The sequence below is a fragment of the Apaloderma vittatum genome, unplaced genomic scaffold (genome assembly GCF_000703405.1).
Source record: "Apaloderma vittatum isolate BGI_N311 unplaced genomic scaffold, ASM70340v1 scaffold322, whole genome shotgun sequence".
Lineage (NCBI taxonomy): Eukaryota > Metazoa > Chordata > Aves > Trogoniformes > Trogonidae > Apaloderma > Apaloderma vittatum.
The window spans coordinates 32287-54634 of record NW_009705031.1 but is presented as its reverse complement, the minus strand read 5'-3'; the positions used below and the strand labels follow the sequence as shown (position 1 = coordinate 54634).

Genomic DNA, 22348 nt, shown 5'->3' with positions numbered 1-22348 from the left:
CTTGCAGGCAGGAGGCGGCCGGAATATTTGCAGCTTTGGACTGGAGGCACTAAATTCCGCCCCCTTGAGCAGAATGTTTTGTGGGCCTTCAAAAATGTTAGCAGTTCCCGAGTATTCTGTGTAGGAGCAGCAGCAGCATTGTCTGAACCTCTCTCGTGAGACTTTTCACGTCGGGCCTCTAAGTGATGACTTTTCCACATTTTTCTTTGCCCCAGGTGTTTACAGCAGCCCAGGTAGGAGGGGACCTAGGAGCATGATCTGGGCCAACATTTCCTAGGAAAAGGAGCCCACGTGAGGTTACCCTGTCCAACTGCATCTCAAAACCTCTAGGGACAGAGACTCTGCAATGTTCCTGTGGAGATGGTTCCACTGAATGATTGTTTTTACTGTAAAAAAACCCTCATTTTAACGATGGCTTTCTGTGTTAATGCCTCTCTTCATTTTTACAGAGATCGAAAATTATATAAGCTGGGATTAAAAGGATTTTATGTCAAAGATGACAATGATAGTACAGGTAAGGTAATGAAATGTAATGTGCAGTATGATGTGCAGTTAAAGTGAGCTTCATGTGGTTATTTAAGGTACTGTAGGACCGTATCACTGCTAACCCATAGTTTTGTTCTTATTTCTGCGTTGATTTTCAGTGCTTTTGCTACAGGGATGGATGTGAATAACTTGACGCTCGTGTAACTTTCAGGTTACTATAATCTTGATGTGGAATTTTATGTCAAACCAGGTGCAATGTTTGTTTCTGTCTGAACAGACTTCCCAGCTCACATAATCTCTACCTGATGCATAGAGTAGATTAGCATACAAGTACTGCTCTCAAATCATAATTTCGGCTTCCCTATCTTGAAACTAATTATATAATGGAGGGTCTGCAAATCCTAGATATTTGCCTGGGAGTAATGCTGTCCTCCTGCCTCTATCCCAGCCTAGGGCATTAGCTGTTGCTGTTTAATCTGCTGGGCCAGAAGCAGAGAAGAAGCAGTAGTCCTGATGGGGGAAATTATGATTTGCATGTACGTGAAAGTCATGTGAGGAGGAACGGAGGAGTAAGTCTCTTGCTGCTTGCTTCTATTTTGGGAATAATCATGGTGCATGCTCTGGCAAATTGAACACCAGTCCCTTGCTCTGTCTTCTCAAATTCCCCACACGTGCATATCTGAACGTGATTTTTTTGGTATCTGATTTTTTCAGTTGCTACTTCCAGCATCATATAGTATCTTGATTTGAAAGGAAGGAGCCTGAACAGAAAGGGATGTTCATAGAAACTGAAAGAGTAGCACAGGTTGGATGGGGGCAGTGTGAATGGAGTGAAGAAGGAGAATATAAACCATGTTTTTGTGCACGTGAGAGTAATCAGTTAAAAACAGAAGAGTCTTGTGCTGTGCAGTAATTTGGTAGTAAATATATCCTGATCAAAAAAAAAATCTTATATTTTTTTAGTCTTATCAACTGTGTCAAGAGCTTTTGTATTTCGTAAGTTTCATTAATATACAGTTCCTACTTTCTCAATGGTATTTGTCATTCTATATATGTATGATGTTCCTTGAAAATATGATAAATGTGGAAGCGCTGTTTTGATAGTTAATCAGTTGTTTCTGAGATAACTGTGTTCAGTAGGTCACACATTACATTTTTGTAAAATCCTGTAAAGAATTTTCTTTTTCTAATATTAATTTTTTGTTGTTTGCTGAGTATTATAGCTTTCTGTACAAGTTATTGAAGCGAATGTTTGTGGTGGGTTGTCCCCAAGCACCTGTACCCTCTACCCCAGTTTTTATTCTTGAGCATCACATTATAAGGTGTTGAGTATCCCCGCGGCTAGTTTGGGTCAGCAGTGTCCCCTTCTGATCTCTTGCTGGGCCCAGGCTACTTGCTGGAGAGGGCAGAGTAGAGAAAAGAGAAAATTACGAAGCTGTGCAAGCACTGCCTAGCAGTAGCCAAAACATGGATGTGTTATCCAGGCTTTTATCCACGGATCCAAAACACAGCACCTCGGGGACTGATACCAGGAAAGTTTACTCCATCCCAGCCAGACTCAGTGCAATGTTTTGGCTGTCGAAGTTAGATGTTGGCTCCTACTGATAGGTGTGCAGAAAAGATGTTTTATGATGAAAATTTGAAATGGGAAAGGAAGCTCAAGAGCTCTACAGATTTTTGTAGGTCATGCTGTTGCATTGAGTGTCAGAAGCAGATTTTATTTGCTTAATATGATTTGTTACTAGGGGAAGAACAAGCATCCGAGGAGGAGAACCGTTGCTCCAATGGGACCTTTAAGGTGGATACTAATCACGCGCTCGACCTGGAAGAAGTTGAACTAGACTCTGAGGCCGAGCTTATGAAAAGTATGGGATTGCCTCTTCAGTTTGGTGGGCAGGCAGCCCACAGGGACTGTGTGGTAAATCTTTGATTAATTGGTTCTTTTTACTTTGTGTTTCCAGACTTAGGGATGTGCCTGCTCCTCAGTTATTTTTGAGACTGCAGTTAAGCTGCCTACCTGGATACTTGTGAGAACATACAGCACAGTGGTCTGTGCAGTTTCTAAAATCCACTTGCCAGTTTGACTAAACAGGCTCAGGCTGTGCTTTATGCTTCCATATCCATATTTCTCTTGCTACTAGAAAAAGCTAATTTAAAGCAGCCATGGCAACATCGATGCTCTGTGTTAGGACAATTAGTACGCTCCAGTCTGAGCATGTGTGTTCACACTGTCTGCTTTAACTATTTAGCTTTAGATACTAATATAGAAACATAAAATGTGTTAGGTTGGAAGGGACCTCTAAAGGCCATCTAATCCAACCTCCCTGCAGTAAGCAGGGACATCTTTAACTAGATCAGATTGCTCAGAGCCCTGTCCAACCTGACCTTGTACACTTCCAGGAATGAGCCTGGAAGTGTACACTTCTTTGGGCACACAGCTTCTTTGGGCAACTTGTTCCAGCGTTTCACCATCCTCATAGTAGAGATTATTTTCCTAATGTCTAATCTAAATCTACTCTGCTCTAGTTTAAAACCATTGCCCCTTGTCCTGTCACTTGTGAACAGCACCTCCCTAGCTTTCCTGTAGCAGCCCCCTTCAGGTACTGGAAGGCTACTATAAGATGTCCCTGGAGCCTTCTCTTCTCCAGGCTGAGCAGCCCCAACTCTCTCAGCCTGTCTCTGTAGAAGAGATGCTCCAGCCCTCTGATCAGCTTTGTGGCCCTCCTCTGGATACGCTCTCAGATTTCTCTTGCAGGCTGTTCCAAAGGACGGGAGTGAGGTTTGGGTGCTCCGCTTCCCATAGGGAGCATTTGGACTTTAGAGGAAAACTGAAGTTGTTCACAGATAAGAAGAGACAGTGGAATATTCATATTGTCCACTGTATGGAATACAGACCTTGCTGGCAGTGAGAGAATACTTTTGTGCAGAGCACTCCGTGTTTCTGACCTGATTAATTTGTGAATAAATAGGCGACACTTGTATGTTATTTTACTTGATGGCATGTAAATAGACCTTACAGGCATCTGACTTCAAGCCCAGAACATACGAGCAATTTTTGTTGTTATGTAGTAATGCTACAAATAGGTTGAATGAGAAAATACTGATGTTTTTACTAGATTACTAAGCGTTGTGCTTTGCACTTTCTATATTAACGTGACATTGAAGTATGTGGATGGGAAACGAATGCAAGTCCTCTGAACCTAGCTTCTTTGCAGTCCACCTTAGGCGTTTGTCAATGCAACAAAGCTAGGGATTGCAGCTTGATGGGGCATTTGGAGTAATATCTGTATATTTACAGTCTTTTGCCCATGTGAGTGGTAGTCCCTCATCACCATCGCCTTTTTACCTGCCAAACCTAATTTGACAGTTCATGAAAAAAAATTACAGGTTTATCTGATAGAAAAACTTGCTCTTCTTGGATGTTTGTTGTGTTTATATCTCTAAGCACAGAAACCCTCACTGAAACAAGTGTATTGGATGAAATGAACAAGTTACCTTAGTGTTTCTTTTCAGTAGCAGGTTTCTGTCTTGTATTCCACTAGACAAACTGTAGCAGTCTTGAGTTTGTTGTAACAAGTGAGGTGGTTGTATGGCACAAGTGAAAGGGCCACCTGTTTGGAGAGACTGTTGCCTTGTGTTTCTGTTACCCATCTTGGAGATCATTATGGAATGAGAAGAATATGGTGCCTCTTTTGGGTCAGTATCTCCAGACATACAGGAATTCAGCTGCAGGATTTACAGAGCTTTGAGTATAAAGTAATGCACTTTTGTATTATTTTTATTTTTTTTGTTTAAAGCACCCAAAGATAGTAAGGATTTACCATTCTATTAGGCCAAGCATTAAATGTTCACTGACCTAATAAGACATCTGAACGGTGTTCACTGGCCAGGCAGATACCAGGTGGCAGTAAGTCAGCCTCCACCGCTCCTTAAAACAGGTCCTTGATATTACTGAGATACTGTTTTACTGTTGAGCTTAACCCAGTGACCCCTCAATTCCCAACCAGCCTCCCTGTAGGATTTTACAGTGTTTCATGTTGAAGCCTTTCCTTCTGAATCTCTCAGCAGCCCCTCTTCTCTCTGTAATTTTGCCTTTTTGTAATTGTGTCTTTCTATAGACTTTCTCACAGCTCTTTCTCACAACTTCTTCAAAAATGTGAGGAAAGGTTATGAGGTGGGACTCTATCAGACCCATATCCCTACAACCTTTTGTGGGGAGAAAGCTAACAGTAGGGTTGCAACAGAAGAAAGAAATGTACTTGGAGAGAGGGCAAACTGCATATATATTGTGGACTTCTAAGTATGATTTTCTATTATATTTTAGGCAACAGAAAGTTACAGAAAGAGAAATAACATGAAGGTTATGAAAAAGAAAAAGAAGAACAAAAAAGAGTTCCGGCAAAAACATGTGGATAAAAGGGGGCAGGAATGCGAGGATCAAGCTTGTGGTGGCTATATACAGCCTGTTTCTGGTGAGCTGGCCCTAGCTGCAGAGCAACATGATGAAGGAAGCAAACCTCATCCTGTAAGTGAGGGGAACTGTGAAAGCTCAGAAAATCTTGCAAATGAGGCTTTACCCAGTGAACTTAAAGAAAAATGGGAGAAGTACTGGAGTGAGTACGGAGAGAGCCTTCTTTGGCAAAGTTGGCTGGAGAAGCACCAAGAGGCGTCATCGTCTGAGGCCACCACAGCCTCTGAGCCTTGGAATAGTCCAGACACCAAGGAAGTATGGGAACAACATTATAGCGAACTGTACTGGTATTACTGGGAACAGTTTCAGTACTGGACAAGTCAAGGATGGACTACTGAGAGTTCACGTGGTGACAGTGTGGAAGCTGGTGGGGTTACCCAGGAGATGGGTCTTTTGGTTGACCCAGGGGCTGAACACAGTGAAGTGCTGAACTTGGAGCTGTCTCACCCTAACACTAGAAATGAGGAAGCATTCCCTTTGAATGCTGAGCCCCACAGTGAAATAACCTCTGGGATTTGTAATTTAGATCTGAATTTGGAGGAAGTGGAGCAGGGCAGTGGAGCTCTAACAGCATCCCACCGAGGTCCTCGGGAGAGTAGCTCATCTGACAGTGAAAGCCAGAAGGAGCCCTGTGATGGAGGAACCAGAAAAAGGAGAGCATCTTGTGAAAAGAAAAGTATCAACCAGTCAGGTAATAGGAAATCAGCTAAAGTTTATTTTACCATTTTTTTTTCTGTGTATAAGAAACAATGGCATGTTTCTATTGTACCATTTTAAAGAAGTTGGTCAAGTATTTTGTGGAGTCGTTATGTATTTGATTCCTTTTTCTTCCCTCTGTTTCACTGGATGATTTCTCTCCTCTCCAACCTGTATGTTGAATGTGTTCTTGAGGCAGAAATTATTTTAACAGAACACATGCTTCATAAATCTTCAAATGTACCACAGAAAGTAGTGAGAGTGCACTGTTGTTACATATTTATTTATCTTAGTATTGATATTGCAATTGTGTCATTCAGCTGATGTGTTTTTCTCAATGATAGTCTAAAATGAATGAAAACTCAGATTTATGTTCTTATGAATCTGACAAATTTTATAAAGAGCTTTTCGAGGGGGAAAAAAAAGTAGTTTTGCAGTTCTAGGGTTGGGTTGTGTTTGGTTTTTTTTTTTTTGCTTTTATAAAGAGCTTTTCGAGGGGAAAAAAAAAGTAGTTTTGCAGTTCTAGGGTTGGGTTGTGTTTGGTTGGGTTTTTTTGCCTTCCTTCTGAAAACGCCATACTTGAAAATAAACTCTTGTTTTGTTGTACTGTGTTACTCTGAACTAGGTGTCTTCCAGAGGTCCTTTCTGGCGATAAGTTATCAATTAGGCAGTGAGCTGCAGTCATCTTTACAATCCTAAGTTCATACGTTTGCAACTAGTGCTAACAAGTGAAGGTGCCAGGTAACATAGTAGTATGGAGAAAGCTTGTGGCTGTGCCTTAAATTGCTGGAGGAGCTTCTCTGAGGGAGGTACAAGACTGGGCTGGAGATATTTTTCCCAACCAGTTCAGTGTGCAGAAAGGGAGAGCACCATCTCACTTGCCCGCTGGTTCTTTTTGCCAGCGTTCGCTGCAAGCAGCAGCGTATCTGTCGTCTTTACTGGCTGTTGTGTGATTCCTTCTCCTGAAGAGGAGGGATGAGGCATACGAGTTGAGTGTCGGCAGCTTGGGACTTCAGTTTGGTGGGAAGCCTCTGAATCCACTGCCAGTGACATGCTAAGGGAGGAAGAAATAGGTGTGGTCATATCTTGATCCTAAAGTAGAGTTGGAATGGGAGAAGTGGAAGAAAAATGTCCTTTCCACCAAGAAATTAGAGGAATGTTGGAGTTTTCTCTTATTAAATGCATGTGAATATCTTTGTATAGCTAATGAAGTGGAAACAATTTATGCACGAGGAAGACAGTGTTCTAAATCTGTACCTTTTAGGCATTTTATTCTTGGAGAGCTGAGATAGTTTGAAGTTGGTCCTGCTTAAGGTTATTAACTCTACAGTGTAACTAGTCCTGGAGGCTTGTACTGGTGTGTTTGGCACTTCTACCTTATCTGTCAGATTCAGGTATGTACAACAGCCTAACTAGCTACAGACGTACTTTGGGGACAGGAAGATAAGGAATTAATACAGAAGGAAAATGTGATCTTGTCTATCTTTTTTTTTAGGTTCGGAGGGGTCATGTAGTTCAAACTCAAATGACAAAGAACAGTTGCTGCTTCACGACCAAGATGAAGATGAGGATGAAGAACCTCCTGAATACAGACATGTCAGAGTCAAGAGAAGGCAAGTCATGAGTTTAGATGTGCTTTTTTTTCTCAAGAAGCCCAAGTCCAGAAACCTCCTATTATGTAATAACTGTTTGATTGAGATTGTGAACTAAAACTTCAGTACAAAACCATGTAGTCTTCCATCACTGCTTGTCACTTCACCTGGCAGCAAGTGGTGGATGTTTCTTCTCTTCCATCGCATTATGAAAGCAATATATTTTCTTGATGACTGTGCAAGGTGATGGTACTGTTCTTGTGCCACTGAAGTACACAAGATTGTTAAATTGTATAGGAAAACTTGCTTATCTAGGTCTAGTTAGTGTAGATGATACAAGAATGACAGTAAATATTTTGTATTGTTTAACTGAATTGTATCCTGCCAGTAAAGTGCTCAGTGCAGTGGCTTCCCTAAAGTAATCTCTGCCTTGTCATGGTCTTTTTTTTCTTCCCTAAAAATTTTTAGCCTCAAAGCTAATGAGGTAGCTCTTCCTCCCTAATAAATTTACGAACTCAAAGGTGAAGGGTTGGATGGAACTATTATCTGCTAATCATGTAGCTTTGGGTTTGTTCTAATATTTTGCTGTCTCCATAGCACTGATAATAAATAGTAACATAGGTAACATCATAGATGATGGTACGTGCTCATGTGTATGAATAGGCTTGTGTTATCAGCCTTGCTTGGTTTCAGCAAGTGAAGGGACTTACTGAAGCCCACATTGGTTTTCGACACATGATTTTTGTAGTGGAGTATCTGTAAAACAAGAGTGTTTTTTACAATGAGTAAATCTCTCATCTGCATTTTTTCCTAGTCATGAACTGGATGTGGATGAGAACCCAGTGGAAGATCCTGAGGAAACCTGCTCTGCTTTGGGTTTCAAGTGTGGCACAGGACAAAAGTAATGGCTTATGAGGAACTTGGGGTTTCTATGTAGCAAGTCAGCTCTCTTGTTATTCAAATAGACTGTTTTGTTAAACTTTTGAAGATGTCTCTGTTCTTGATAAAACTGTCTTCCTTTGGCTAGAGAGAGATATGCAAAGTCACAGAGTAATTAAAGAATGACGACTGTGCTTTGAGACAGAAGTGGAACGCGTAATGTACTTGCCGTTTTGTAGACGTTTAATGACTGGTCCCTGACCACGAATGGTCCTCATGGTTTGGAGTCCTGTGAGCTTATATCATAATTTTCAGTTGTTTCATACTGGAATGAGGTTGTTTTATACTAATAAACATTTTTAAATAAAAACATTTAAAGGCTTTCGGGAAGGTACAATGTTTTGCAGCTACATCCAGTGACATATATTTGAATGTCTCGTAAAGAAATACTTCAGTCTAATTCATTTTCTGTAGACATAAACAATCATGTTAAAGCTTCAAGACTGGAAAATAACCAAGTAATTTATTTTAGGGGTTTTTTTTAATTTCAGGTATGGTGGAATTCCAGATTTCACCCACCGAAGGGTGCAGTACTTGGAGAAAAAAGCAAAACTCAAGTCCAAATTCTTGGATATGCGTAAACCAAGGAAGAGCAAAAACACACACATCTTCTTCACAGAGGAACCTGAAACGTCTTGCAAAAAAAATAAAACTTTGAAGCGGGTACGTTTAATTTAGTGTTGCTGTGATTCCTAGATTTTCTGCTCTATGAAAAAAAAAAATTAATTGCCCAAAGTAGGCAGCATTTTTTAAGTGTCAGTCCACTGCTCCTTGATTTTTTTTTCTCTCCTGTTGTCTTGTTTTTTCCTTTTTTTCCCTGCTTAGATGAAGAGTAGTTAGGTTAGGGTGCCTTTGAAAGGCATTGGTGGATTCTTGGCAATCTGTCAGGAGAAATTTGAACTTAGTGGCTGAATTATGTCAAAACCATTCCTCTCATGTGGGTGCGTCATTCCTTTGGAGATGTATGTAGGTTTCTGTTGTTACTAGAAGTATCTCTGATTTTAAAATGCAAGTGTATGCATTTGTTAGTGCTGGCATTTCAGCAGTGAGAGAAAAATGCTTGTATAGGTTCGTGTATTTCATGTAACTCCATGTAAGTTAGTCCATCTTAGTAATTTGTATTAACATTTCTTGCTTACACCTCTGCCTGCATTTATTTTCACTTATAACTTTATGCTTTTTTTTTTTAACTTGTGAATGAATAATGAGTAGGAAAACCTGTTTTGTGTAGATTTTTCTTAGTTGGATCACTTTAAAATCTGTTACCTCAGATTTTCAGTGTTATTTTTGCCTTCTTTGGGGATGTTTGGCATTCCCTAACACCTGAGTCAAAACACTGTTCTCTGGTGGTGGTGACACATATTGTGTTGAACTCCGCTCCCATTGCTGCAATTTTTGATCAAAGGATGTAACACTGAGCTCTCTGCTGTGCAGCAGAACTCTTTAGCACAATGCACCATTTAGTACGTCTTGGAGATGAGGCAACTAATGTATGAAGATAATTTTACCTGTTTATGCTAACTTGAAAGGCAGAGTACAGTCTCTCTGAATGCAGACTTGGAAACAAGATAGTTAATTAAAAAGTAGAAGTCTTGGTCACATGTGTGATGGCAAGTCTTGCTATTTATATTTCAGATATTATTTAAGAACCATTGACTGTATTTATCAGTTGATTTTGTGGAGTTTCTCTTTTGCCAGTAGCTGGCATCTGGTTCCCAAAGACAACTGATTTCCAAACCCTGCAAAAAACGAAGCACAGTTAACGGCTTTCTGAACATTTTTATTGTGGATATTTTACTTTTTTCAAAATACACGTGGTAGAGAGCACTTGCATGGCAGATGCTTTTAAATTGCACTCTTAGAAGCTGTTTTAGTGGCACCACCTAATTGTCCATGATATTTGGCAATAGGTGGAAGAGTTCCTAAAGCAGGTTAATAAACACAGCGAGGAAGCCACGTGCCAGACAGCCTCCCCTCCAGACAAAGCAGAGGCATATGCCGTGGACAACTCGGAGGATCAGGAGAGCATTGCTGCCACCCGGGCTGCGACGCTGAATGATGAAAACCAAAAGCGACCATCTTCCAGCGTGGCCTTCGCAGAGCCGGGAGGGAGTAACCCCAAGGAGGTGGCGTGGGAGCTGGCAGCGAGCAGCTCTGATGGCCGAGGTGGGGAGAGGCAGGAGCGTGTCTGTGGGCGGCAACTGGTCCCTCTGGATATTCCCGATTATCTCCAGACAGAGATGGAGGACGTCAGCCAAGGTACCTCAGTTTCCTACAAAGTGGAGATGAGTTGACACTGAACTTAATACTGCCTTCCTAAATTTCAACGTTCTGTGGTGTTTATTTATTCTGTTTGTTCAAAGAGACTCATTAGGTCTAAAGGGTAATGAGATCAGTTGAGACCTCTGCTAGTGGAAGTAGTTTATTCCTGGAGCACCAGAATCCCAGTTCTTGTCTTTAGTATTGGCAGTATTTCTTTATAGAGCAACAGTCATTGCTGAGCAGATCTGCAGTTCACACTCTTTTTCCCCTGTAAGGATGAGGGCAAGCACAGAACATCAGATTTTAGATTTTCAGATGGATGAGTTCTGATTCTCTTCCTGTGAGGTTGAAGAGGACTGTGAGTTGTTAAAATTATTTCCCAGGGGGAAAAAAAAATCTCCATTACAAACTCTTCTACTTAACACTTAAAATAAGATTATTCAAGTTTCTACAAGTAATTTAATCCTTCCTACAGTAATTCAGTTGTCTAGATTGGTTCTTATTCTTGGCTTTTATAAGGGCATTATACTGGCCTCCAATCCATTTGTGTGGTCACTATGTAGAGTTTGTTGCCGTCACTTGAAGATGATTGCTAGCCTGTTAAGGCTCTTAAATAATGAGTGAAGTGTTGGGATTTGTAGGACTGACTGATGCCTGTCAGGTAACACTATTCCCTTGAAATACAGGATGCGGTTTTTCAGTGTAAATCACTAATCCACGTAATCTGGCAAACTAATACAGGATGTTTAGCAGTGCAGTTAAACACAAGCATTTTATAGATGAACTCTCACCTACCTACAGATTACATTCCTAGCCTACAAGAACAGTGATTGTTAACTTTTGCAGTGTCTTCCAGCTGTAGATGAAAAGATTACCACAAAGAAGAAAGAGAAAAAAAGGAGAAGGAGGAATAAAATTGCCCCAGGAGCTGTACCTGCTGAGATTGCTGCTGATCCGGAGCTGGCCAAGTACTGGGCACAACGCTACCGGCTGTTTTCGCGGTTTGATGAGGGAATTAAACTAGACAGAGGTGTGTTTAGTAACTGTTTCATGGTATAAGATGGCCCATCTCACAGTTTATTACTGATTTCCTTATAAGAGATGCGTTTGCACCTCTGGATAAATGCCATTCTCCAGCAGGCAGGTGAAACAGATGTCTTGGGCTTCAGTAGAGGTTCTAGCACAGGCCACCCCTGTTTGCATTAGTCTTGGTGTTTACCAAAATTATGTACCTAAATTAGTCGAGACTTTCTCAGAAACTCAATAACATTTTTCTCCTTCTATGTTTTATAAAAATAATTTTGTGAAACTTCCTAATATGCTGATGGATCTGGTTTTGTTCTGGCTGGTTTGGACTTTAGCAGTCACTTTCAGAATTTTTTTTTTCTATGTTTATGTGGAAACCACTTCCAAATCATTAATTTGTAGGTAAAGGAGGAATTACAATTACTGCGCCTTGTTTTGTAAACCTTTCATTTCTAATGCTTTCCCATATAAACACGTAGATTATTTGACAGACCAGACATTGCTGTAGAGAAAATAACATGCCAAATAAAGCCAGAAACATTTTGTCTCTTATTTGTTACACAGCGTGATAGTGACATACAAAGTTTTTGTAGCTGTCTTGGTGGACTTGACCTTGGTAAGCCAGAATCCTCAGCACCAAGTTCAACAAAGCATTTACTGATATTTGGGCATGTTTTTTGCTTCAGTAAGACTTTGTTTGCTTAGCAAATTGCTGTGCTGACCAGAGTTTTTTATCTTGCAAGCCTGTATTTCCTGGTGAAATGCACTAAGCCAAAATTATTGGGATTAATGCTAAACCTTCATCTGTGTGTGGCGGTTGACTGTTTTTAATTTAGATGACCTTGAAATAAGAGGCAAAAATACACTTCTTTTGTTTCCTTTGCAGAGGGTTGGTTTTCTGTTACTCCTGAGAAAATAGCTGAGCATATTGCTGTCCGCGTTAGTCAGTCATTCAACTGTGATATCATAGTGGATGCATTCTGTGGGGTTGGAGGAAATGCTATTCAGTTTGCATTGACCTCAAAAAGAGGTAAGCAAATATTATTTTGTTCCTTCAATCTTTTTCTCTAAAAATTAGGGTATGCGCTTTGTTTGCTTATTTTTTTTTTCAGTGCTTCTGAAGCGATAGAAGCTTTTTTTTTTTTCCTTCATCGGACTCACAGTATGAGCTTTCTGTTTTTACACAGAACCTACAAAACTGCTTTTCTAAGTCAAAGTTGGATTTGTGTTGTGTAAGTCAAAGTCATTCTTAACGTGGCATAGTAACTCGTCTCTTGGATGCTCTGAGGAATGCTGGTAAAGGTCGAGTTCTGCTTGCTGTGCCAACCTGCAGAGACACCACAACTGTTACGCCAAGTCTGCATACACAGAAGCAAATTATGTGTGAATAGTACTTAAAACACTTGAATGGGATCACCTGCATGTGCCGAAGAACCAGAAAAAAGTGATAACTTAATACTTGTCTAGGTCCCTATTGCCAGCTGATGAATTTGCAATGAAATGTTGAGAGTGCTTTCTGTAAAAACATTGACTACTTGACACTCTACTCATTACACACTGGTAAAATACCAGCTCATCTAACGCTTCTGAGTAATTTCTGAGCAAGACAAATGGTGTTTTCCTACTGCATTAAATTTGGCAGGCTGTGATCCATTCCATAAATATTTTCTAAGTTTCACTTAGCTTTTTGTATCTCCTGGCTAAATTTCTATTATTATTCTATTCTATTTCTATTATTATTCTATTATGTATTACTCTTTTATAATCTATGTTGTGCTCTGTTGGGTGTTTCTAGTTTTTCTTTTAAGCTTGATTTTCAGTACAGTATGATCAGATGCAGATAAACCTATGTCTTTAACAAAAGAGAAGAGTAAGTTTCTAACTGACACCATTTAGACTGTCAGACTCTTGCCAAGACTGAAGTGAGGAGACCTTTCTCTCTTAGATGGTCAGACTTACCTGTTCACTGCTTGAGCTGAGATGGAGATTGTTGTGGTAATAGTTGTATGACTACCAAAAGCTGAAGCTTTCTAGCTTTGCAATAGCAGCTGAGGCCTCCCGGTCTTGGTTCCGTGGCTTCCCTTGCTGGTTTGCAAATGCAGCTTCTTTGATCTTTGTGGAACCTCGGTTTCTGCCACGCAAGGGCAGGTCCTTCCCCTCTGAGGAACTGTAGCTTCCTACCTACCATGACCTACAAAACTGATGTAGTCAGTCACTGCACAACAGTAGGCAATAGATGTGGCTCGCATCTGGTGGCTGCAGAAGACCACCTTCCTTCTGAAACATCCTTTTGGTGGTCAGGTGGCATTTGCTGTTCAGGTTAACCTGTGTGTTTGCTCTCTCTCTCGTTTGCAGTGATCGCTATTGATATTGATCCCGAGAAGCTCAGTCTCGCGCGCAACAACGCTGAGGTGTACGGCGTGGCGGATCAGATAGAATTCATATGTGGGGACTTCATGGTGCTGGCTGCTGACCTGCAAGCAGATGTCGTGTTCCTCAGCCCGCCCTGGGGGGGGCCTGACTATGCCACTGCAGAAATCTTCGATATTCAAACCATGATTTGCCCAGATGGATATCCTTTCAAAGTTATGCATTGTTGTGATTTTCGGCTGTTGATAAGCGGTTTTCTCTTTCTTCTTCTTCTCTTGAGTTGGGCTGTGCTTGTTCAGTTGGCTGACTAGCTGATAAAACCAGCAGCTGAATTCCTAGATGTGCCATGTTTGTTCAGTCCTCCTCCTCAACCTCAGCTATGTGACTTTGACCACGTAAAATTAAATATTCTTATTGCAATTTTTTATTTTAAAAAAGTCATGTTATTCTCAAAAGTAAAAAATCCTGTAGAGAATTAGAGTAGCTTCTTAACTTTGAGCATTAACTGAGCAATTTTAACTAATTTTATTAAAATACCCTGAAGTAATCAAGTAGCCATGTGGTGTGTGTATATATGAGTAATAATTAGTTACCTGAGCTATGACTTTCTCATAAATTCTGCTTTTTAAATAATTTATAAAAGGTATATTTTATTTAAAATATCTTACTGAAACTATTCTCAGTCATAGCATCTGCTTATGACTTGGGAAGTCACAGAAGTGTGCAAGCAAAATATTAACCATTTTAATAATATATATTAAGTTCCATACTAACTTAACAGTGATATTGAGCACCCATTCATCTCGGAAGGTATGAGTGTGATAGTTTCATCAAGTATGATGTGTGGTGGGTTTTTTCCCCAAAAATAATCTAATTTTTTTGGCTGAAATGTAGCCACATTTGTAAGAGTAAGAAAACCTTTGTACGTGTGTGCGAGAGATAATCCACTAAATGGATTAAAAAGCAGATATCAAACGAATGTACTGTCTATAAACTATGTTTAAGTTTCTGAAATACTTCTCTGTAGTTTGGTTAAATTTTCTTTTAAAGTGAATATGGGAGGTTTTTTTCCTACTTCTTAGGGCAATAATGATGGAATAGAGTTTAGACAGTACTAATTTCTGCATTTCAGAAGAGTATCTGACTTGCACACCCAGAAGACTAACTATAATTTAATGGCATAATAACTAATTTGAGATATGCTTACGACTATAAAGCATCTTCTTTTCCCATTCTTTGTTTTTTTCCTTTACTAGCTTCTACATTTGAAATTTTCAGGCTCTCCAAGAAGATCACCAACAATATTGTGTATTTTCTACCTCGGAATGCTGACATTGACCAGGTGTGTTACTGGATATGGGCTTGGTAATTACAGAAGAGTCAGCTGGCTTAAAACATAGATATTTGAGCACAAAATTAAGACTTTTAAGTCCGTTCAGCTGGGGTTGGTTTAAGTTTGAACCTTATGTTAGGTGATTTCTGTGTTTGCAGTACTTCTGATATAAAGATACATTTAGCAGAATATTTCCATGGTTTTGATGCTGTTCCTTCATAAAGAAACAGATTGGAGGTTCTTACAGAAGATCCAAAACTAGTAGATTTCTTGAGTGCCAGACAGATGCATCATTAAAAAAGAAAAAAATATATTTTCACTGTTTTTTGCCATCTGGTAAGTTGCCGAGTCCTAAAGTTTCATGGCTTTCAGTTTATGAAGGAGTTGCAGGAAATCAGTGCACAGCCTGCCATCACTACTATTACTGTTAGTAGGTCAGAGACAGATGTTAGGCCACTGGAGGTGGTACTGAGGCTGTCCACAAATGTGTGGTTCCATATGGGCTGCTTGCATTACACTGGTTAGTTTGATGCATCACTAACTTGATAAAGACACGATTTGTTTCAGTGGTGTGGGGGTTTTTATATTAGAGAATTTTGTTAGATTTTTTTTTTTTTAAAGTAGTTAAATGACTAACGGTTCACTTGAGTGTCTGGTTTTGTTTCCTCTGTGTATTTTTGGTGTCAATTAGGTCTTGTAGCTTTTTGCAAAGAAAAACAGATGTTCTCACCTGCAACACACCACAGAACTTCTTAGGATTGTTTCTTGCGTTTCCAAAAGCTGTGTCTGACTTAGAGCAGACAAGGTCTCAAGTCTTATAGTGGCTTGCAGAGTTGGTGGTGACAAACAGCTGGCTCGAGAAACAGGCTAAAATTCACGTGCCCTGAATATTAGCACACTGCGAGCCTGTGCTTTGCACGTCACCATTTGTACAGTAAGTGATGATGATTCAGTTGTGTCTTGCATTTCAGACTGGTGAAATGTCAAAGTGGTTATGAGTCTTTGAACATGGGCCTTAATTTTGGACAGTGTTTCTCTAGTTTCAACTTGTAAGCACTGCATGTTATTAACTGCTTCATTCCCATGGTGAAGAATGCCTTTCTAGGTTCCTTGACCTTACCATGTTTCTGCTTTGCTCATGAGTACTTTTTACTGGATCTATACATGGGAAAAGGCATCTAAATTTCACTTAAGTCCCTATAGAGGCATCTAACAGCACTATCCACAGGCCTGCCCCTATTCCTGCAGAAGAGCTCAACACTTCTATGTGACTGGCATCTCGCCACCTCTGCATCCTGGTCTGTTTGGCTCTGAGTATTTTTGGTGTTCTCCAAGGGTTCCTTGGTGTACATCCACGGGTTTTCCTTTATACAGTGACTGAAAAATATTTTTTTGCAGGAAACTAATACCTGAAAATTGAAAAACTTGAATAAGGCAATATTTAGTGTAGAGATTATCTGACCCCTTAAATTTGAATGGAAACTTAAAACCTAAAATTGATTTGTGGTGACATTGATGTAAGGTTTGCCTCTTCTGTGTCCTCACAAATTAACTCTATCCTCGTAAACATACAATAGAGTGCTTAGCTCCTAGAACCTCCTAGAGGGAGGTTTAGATTGGATATTAGGGAAAAACAATTTCATGGAAAAGATTGTTAAGCATTGGAACAGCTTGCCCAAGGAAGTGGCTGAGTCACCATTCCTGGAGGTATTTAAGAGATGTGTAGATGTGGTGCTTAGGGACACGGTTTAGTGGTGGACTTGGCAGTGCTGGATTAATGGTTGGACTTGATGCTCATCTTAAAGGTCTTTTCCAACCTAAATAATTCTATGAATAGGTGATCTAATGTGCTTAACATATAATGTGACAGTTGTTAAAATTTGAGTATTCTGCCTCTTGTCTCTTCTTGATTGGCTTGAATCTAGAAGTGAGGTGTGCCTGCGTGCTTTGTCAATTAAAATTGATTTAGAAGCTGACTTAATTACTATTGCAAGCCTCCAAGAAGATATTTTCACTGATTGTAACACGGAATAGGGATGTTGCTGTTGGTATGAAAGCAGGTGGTACTTGTCCTTGACCTGGCTGTGTCAGAGGATTTTGTCCGTGTTCATTGCCTTATTGGTAGATGAGACATCCAACCTTGTTTCACATAATTTTAATGCAAAAACAGGGCTGCATGTGTCTGCAGGCATGGCCTTTTCTGTTCTGTTTTCTAGTCTGGTAGAGAGAGATGGGGTTCTTTGAATTCCTTTATAAAATTCATCGAGTTTAGATGGAACAGGAGAAAATAACTTCTTTACTTCTGCCTCAAGAGGGAGCAGCGAACCAGTGGAATGTAGTTGGTGTGTTTATAAATTTCCCTTAATTGCATCAAATCTTCTTGTTTAAAAGAATGTGCTTTTTACAAAATTTGTAATGTATATAGGTCCATTTAAGGTTGAATCAGTCTTTCAAAATATAATTTCTAATTGAGGAATAATCAGGCATTATTATATATTTGTGTGTGCACATACCTAAAAAATATATTGTTGTATTAATAGTGCCTATTGTGTGGCTCATGTGTGATGCCCTATCTCTTTAAATCTGAGTCTTTTCTTTCTTCAAGTTTTTATTTTCACATCCTTTAAAAAAAGAAAAAAGAGGGGGAATTGTGGAAGCTACCAGTCAGAAGTACACTAGTACTGCTTCAGTTCTGCGAGCTAAACTTGTATTTGGCTGTCAGTGGTGTTTTTGAAAAGCACAACAAAAAGTTTGACCTACTTATGATACCCACAAAGTAGGAAAGAATTAAAATTACTGTTTCAAATAGGCTTACATATTTTAATCAAAATTATATTCCAACAAAATGAAGTGGAAACACTTGATAAATACTTGAGTATTTGAAAGCTGTTCTTGTCTTCTATGAGAAGAATTAATGATATTAATTTAAGCTGATATTATTTAAAAAAAATTTTTAAAAGAGCGTGAATATGCATGCCTTGTCAAAATTTGGATGAAAATAAATTTTTCCCCCTTGCTCTTTGCTTGACTGACTCTAGTGGTAGCAGGCAACCTTCAGTTAGGGAATGCTCAACCTTCCCTAGCATCCATCCCCTTCTTGGCTGGTTCATTTCCACCAGATCAGGAGGAAGAAAGGTGATAATCTGCAGAAGATCCTACATTTAGGTCTTAATAATCCAGCGAAATGTAACAGAGACCTCCACAAGTGACTTGAGAAGCAAGCTTGTTGAGACAGAATGTTGGTTTACAAAGTGTTTAGCAAGCTGTGCTCTGCCTTACTGTGCAGAAAAATCTTGCCCAAGAGCATTGTGCTTTGTTACATTCAGTGTAAAGAACACCATTGTCTCTTTTTCTTATGAGTGGGGACTTTTTTTTTTCTTTGGCCTTTAGGCTGATTGTGAGTGGAAGGGCTTCCTCTTTTTACTAGTGTTCTGTAAAATGATATGGATCCCAGTGTTCTTGTGTGACTGCCTATCAAATCAAAAAGCTTGTCTTTCTCATACACCAGAAAAGCTTCTCAGAGGAGAGAAAAAACTGACGATAAACTTTTTATCCACAGACCTTAGCTGATGGCTGGAATAAATAGGAAGTTACTTTACTAAAGGAATGCCAGTATGATAAAAGAACCTGCAAAGCCAGCAGGAAAACCTTTAAGTGAAAACATACACCTGAACAATATAAAGCAAGTTTGTACCTTAAGCAGCTTGTGCTCCTGAAGTAATCTTCTATGTTCATTTCCCTTTTCATATTTCTTTTCTGATGCCTTCTCCTTGAAACTTGAGACCAAATCTACTGGGTACTTTTTTAATGCTCTGTGGCTGTCCTCGTAGCTGTAGACTATTTCCATCAGCAGTTGCTGAACTAAAGGAAGTGAAAGGGATGCAGGGAGGCATTAACTGAAGCTGCATCCTTTGCCTCTGCCCAGGGAGGTGTGTGCATGTGCAGAATTACCCAGTGCAGCAAAGGAGGCAATATTTGCCCCCCTGCCCCCGAGTACATGGGTTCAGGCTAAAGAACAAACCCAAATTAATGTTGCCAGCAGGGAATTGTTGTTTTTGCACAGGAAAATGCAAAATAACCAAATTTTTGACTTCTTCATTTTTTTAAAAGAATTTATGAAGCCTTCCCATACTCATTGTTGTAGCTGACTGCAAAAACAGGAGATGCATGTCATTATTTCTAAAAATAGCGGGGCACCTTTGTTTTTCTCAAGGCATCATTCCTCAGTTTGCTGTTATTTTTAGAGGGCATCCCTCCGCCAAGCTGGCACCTCTCTGAAGCTTGGTGTGTGGCAGCTTTCCCTCATTACACCGTCAGGGTTGACTGAGCCCTTCCAAGGAAAACTTGGCAATTCCTACGTAATTAAATTTGCAATGTCCAGCAATTTACAAATAAGCATCATCACAGAGGATTTGCATTTCTCTTTTTTTTTGTGTGTGGTGCCAGATCCATCCCTGCAGAGCTTATGCTCATGTGCTTATTTAGGTTTTTGACACATGTAGGTTTATTAAATACTTTTAGTAGTCATTTGAAATTAGTCTGTGTCATCTTGGGTTTAACATTTAGAGACTAGACACAGCGTATATAATTTCTGAGGTGTCCTTTGGTGGATGCCGCCCCTCAGTGGAGGAGCAGTATTTGTCTGTGTTGCATTTACTTTGCTTGGTCTTTGAAGAGAAATGTTTAGTAAACACTTGTGTTTGACAACAGTGCATTAGTCATACTTAGATATCTGTTAGTCACACAAACTGAGCCTTGAAAATGGGAGTACATAACCCCCGAGACCATAACTTCAGTATCCTTATATTAAACTGACTAGTCTAATTAATATTTTAGAATACTGAAAGAACATTAGCTGTAAAGTGCAAAGTCTCTAACACTTTTTGGAAGGGATGTTCTAGCTTTTGTTCATAATAAATTAAAAGTAAAAACTTAATATCTTCCTGGAAAAAAAATATATATTGTACCACAGTGTTAAATAACTGCTTTTAGGATTTCAAGTAGGAAAAGATAAGTTGTGAAATTAGCATTCCTGATCACTTGCCAATATCAGATTCTTGTGCTATTTATAAATCAGCCAGCTTCTGCTTTTTTACTTAAGTGGCAGGTTCCTCTTTGACAAGATTGGGGAGATTTTTTCATATTACCATTACATTGAAGGATGAAGAAACCACTCAGTATTGTTTGTTTCTTTTTGTCTGCAGAAACAAAAAAAAATGGAGGAGGGAAAAAAAGCCATGCTTGATATAGATAATTGTGGTAATTTTCTGGGCAGGTCAATAAAGGTTCAAAGTATAATTTAGATTGGTATGTTATTTCCTCTTCATAGTAGGCTGATTTTTTACTTGGAGTAAAATAGAGGAAGTTCAGCATGTTTATATTTAAACCTGTACTACAGAGTGAAGTCTCAAAGGAATTTAGGAGAGTTAGAAACACAACCTGAACTTTCAGCTGCTAACATCAGGGGCTTCTTGCTTTAAAAGATGAGTAAAAATCTACTGCAGTCTGGTAGACATTGATCACTTTCTGTCCACCTGGGAAGTTTCTCTGCATAGGGAACTAGAAAAAAGGTTTTCTTGCAGCAGACAGGGAAAACAGCAGCGCAGAGCAGGACAGACTGTGGAGCAGAGACCCCCAGCACAGCACAGATCCTTGGGGTCCATGATGGCAAGTAGAAGAGCAGTCAGCACTCAGTTCTGGTGGTATTCTTTCCATCTGTGAGGTTTGTCCTAGTGAGAAATCGGTAGCCTGTGTGGCTGTAACCTGTGTGTTTGGTTGTAGTCGGTATCAGGTTGTAGTCGGTATCATGAGTAGAAACAGGAGTCCAAAATGCAAAGTCCGCTGCAAAACGTGGTCTGTCTGTAATCATTAAGCATTAAAGGTATGTGCTGGGCTTGGTCAACAGAGCATGAACGGTGAAGTTCTCACTCCAGTGATTGTAAACAGGAGAGCTGGGGCCGGCACTGCCTGACGGGCTCTCCCTGCTTGTGCAGTTCATGGGCTGCCGGCAGCCTTACCCTCAGTCCTGCCTCAGACCCCGGTGCACACAACAGTGATTTGTTGTTGTTGTTATTGCAACAGCAACAACAAAAAATGTAACTTTTTTTGTGAACTTCTCTGCCTCTTTGGGGTTTTGAGGTTGGTTTTGTTTGGGTTAGTTCCCACCCTCCTTCCCCTTCTCTTTCAGTGCAACCTCTATGGTTCCTCATTCCAGGATTTGGTTTTACTTTTCCCCCAAAACTTGGCATTTTGGCACTTCCAAAACACAGTTTGCAGCTTGCTTTTAGCTGCAACCAGATATCTCAAATGCCAAGTTCTATACAAACCAGAGTCTAGCGTCTCTTGCCTCGGCACGACACGTGAAATGAAGAATACTTATCTTTACTTCTGAAATCCTCTTGTTTTCATGGCTTGAGCCATGACAGGGATGCATCAAATCACTTCTTTGAGTAAAAGGAGACAGTCAAAGTGGATCAGAGGCATTTGGTGACAAAGGAAGAGTGTCACCAGTATTAACAGAGCCAAAAATATATTTTATGTGATATTTCATGTGAATAAAAGGCTTTGGGTTTTGCCTCTTTCATTGACTGATTTGCTTTTCATTCTCTGTTTTTCAGGTGGCTTCCTTAGCAGGGCCAGGAGGGAAAGTCGAAATAGAACAAAATTTTCTCAATAACAAACTGAAGACAATAACAGCTTATTTTGGTGACCTAATAAGGCATGACATCTAAACTCAGTGTGGATTCTTCCAGACTGAACCTCTCTGACTGCTGCTTTGCTTAAGCTTTTGTACAGCTGGCTGGTCAAAAATGACTTGAAGCCATTTTCCACTTTAGTTTCTGTTGATTAAAAAAAAAAAAAAAGTTCTGTTTCTTGCTACTATCAATAAATGGTTTATAATTTGACAAAATTCTAAATGTATAGTAGATATCAATGTAGGAAAAAAGATCTTTATGAAATGCAAGATTCCAGTCCAACCAGTTGAAGGGAAGTTCAGGAATTCTTTTCAACTTTCATGTGTGCTGCTTCTGTACTTGCTCTGATATTGAGAATTTAGAGGGACAAAAAGAATAGCTTGAAAGCCACCATGTGTCCAGAACTGCTGCCTGTTGTTGAGAAACAAAAGCCATCTGAACTTCGGGTGGAACTTGAAGATCAGGTCCGCCAACAGAG

The 22348-nt window shown here is 39.8% G+C and overlaps 1 protein-coding gene across 1 annotated transcript; it reads left to right on the top strand.

Moving 5' to 3' along the window:
* Window positions 1-449: 449 nt before the first annotated feature.
* On the top strand, window positions 450-21989 carry TGS1 (trimethylguanosine synthase 1; the record flags this gene model as incomplete). Its single annotated transcript, XM_009865226.1, has 12 exons — window positions 450-514; window positions 2232-2404; window positions 4811-5662; window positions 7157-7266; window positions 8060-8146; window positions 8676-8847; window positions 10095-10443; window positions 11303-11476; window positions 12359-12502; window positions 13828-14044; window positions 15106-15184; window positions 21793-21989. Coding segments are annotated over 12 exons (2536 nt in total), but the record flags the coding sequence as incomplete, so codon positions are not given.
* Window positions 21990-22348: the final 359 nt, after the last annotated feature.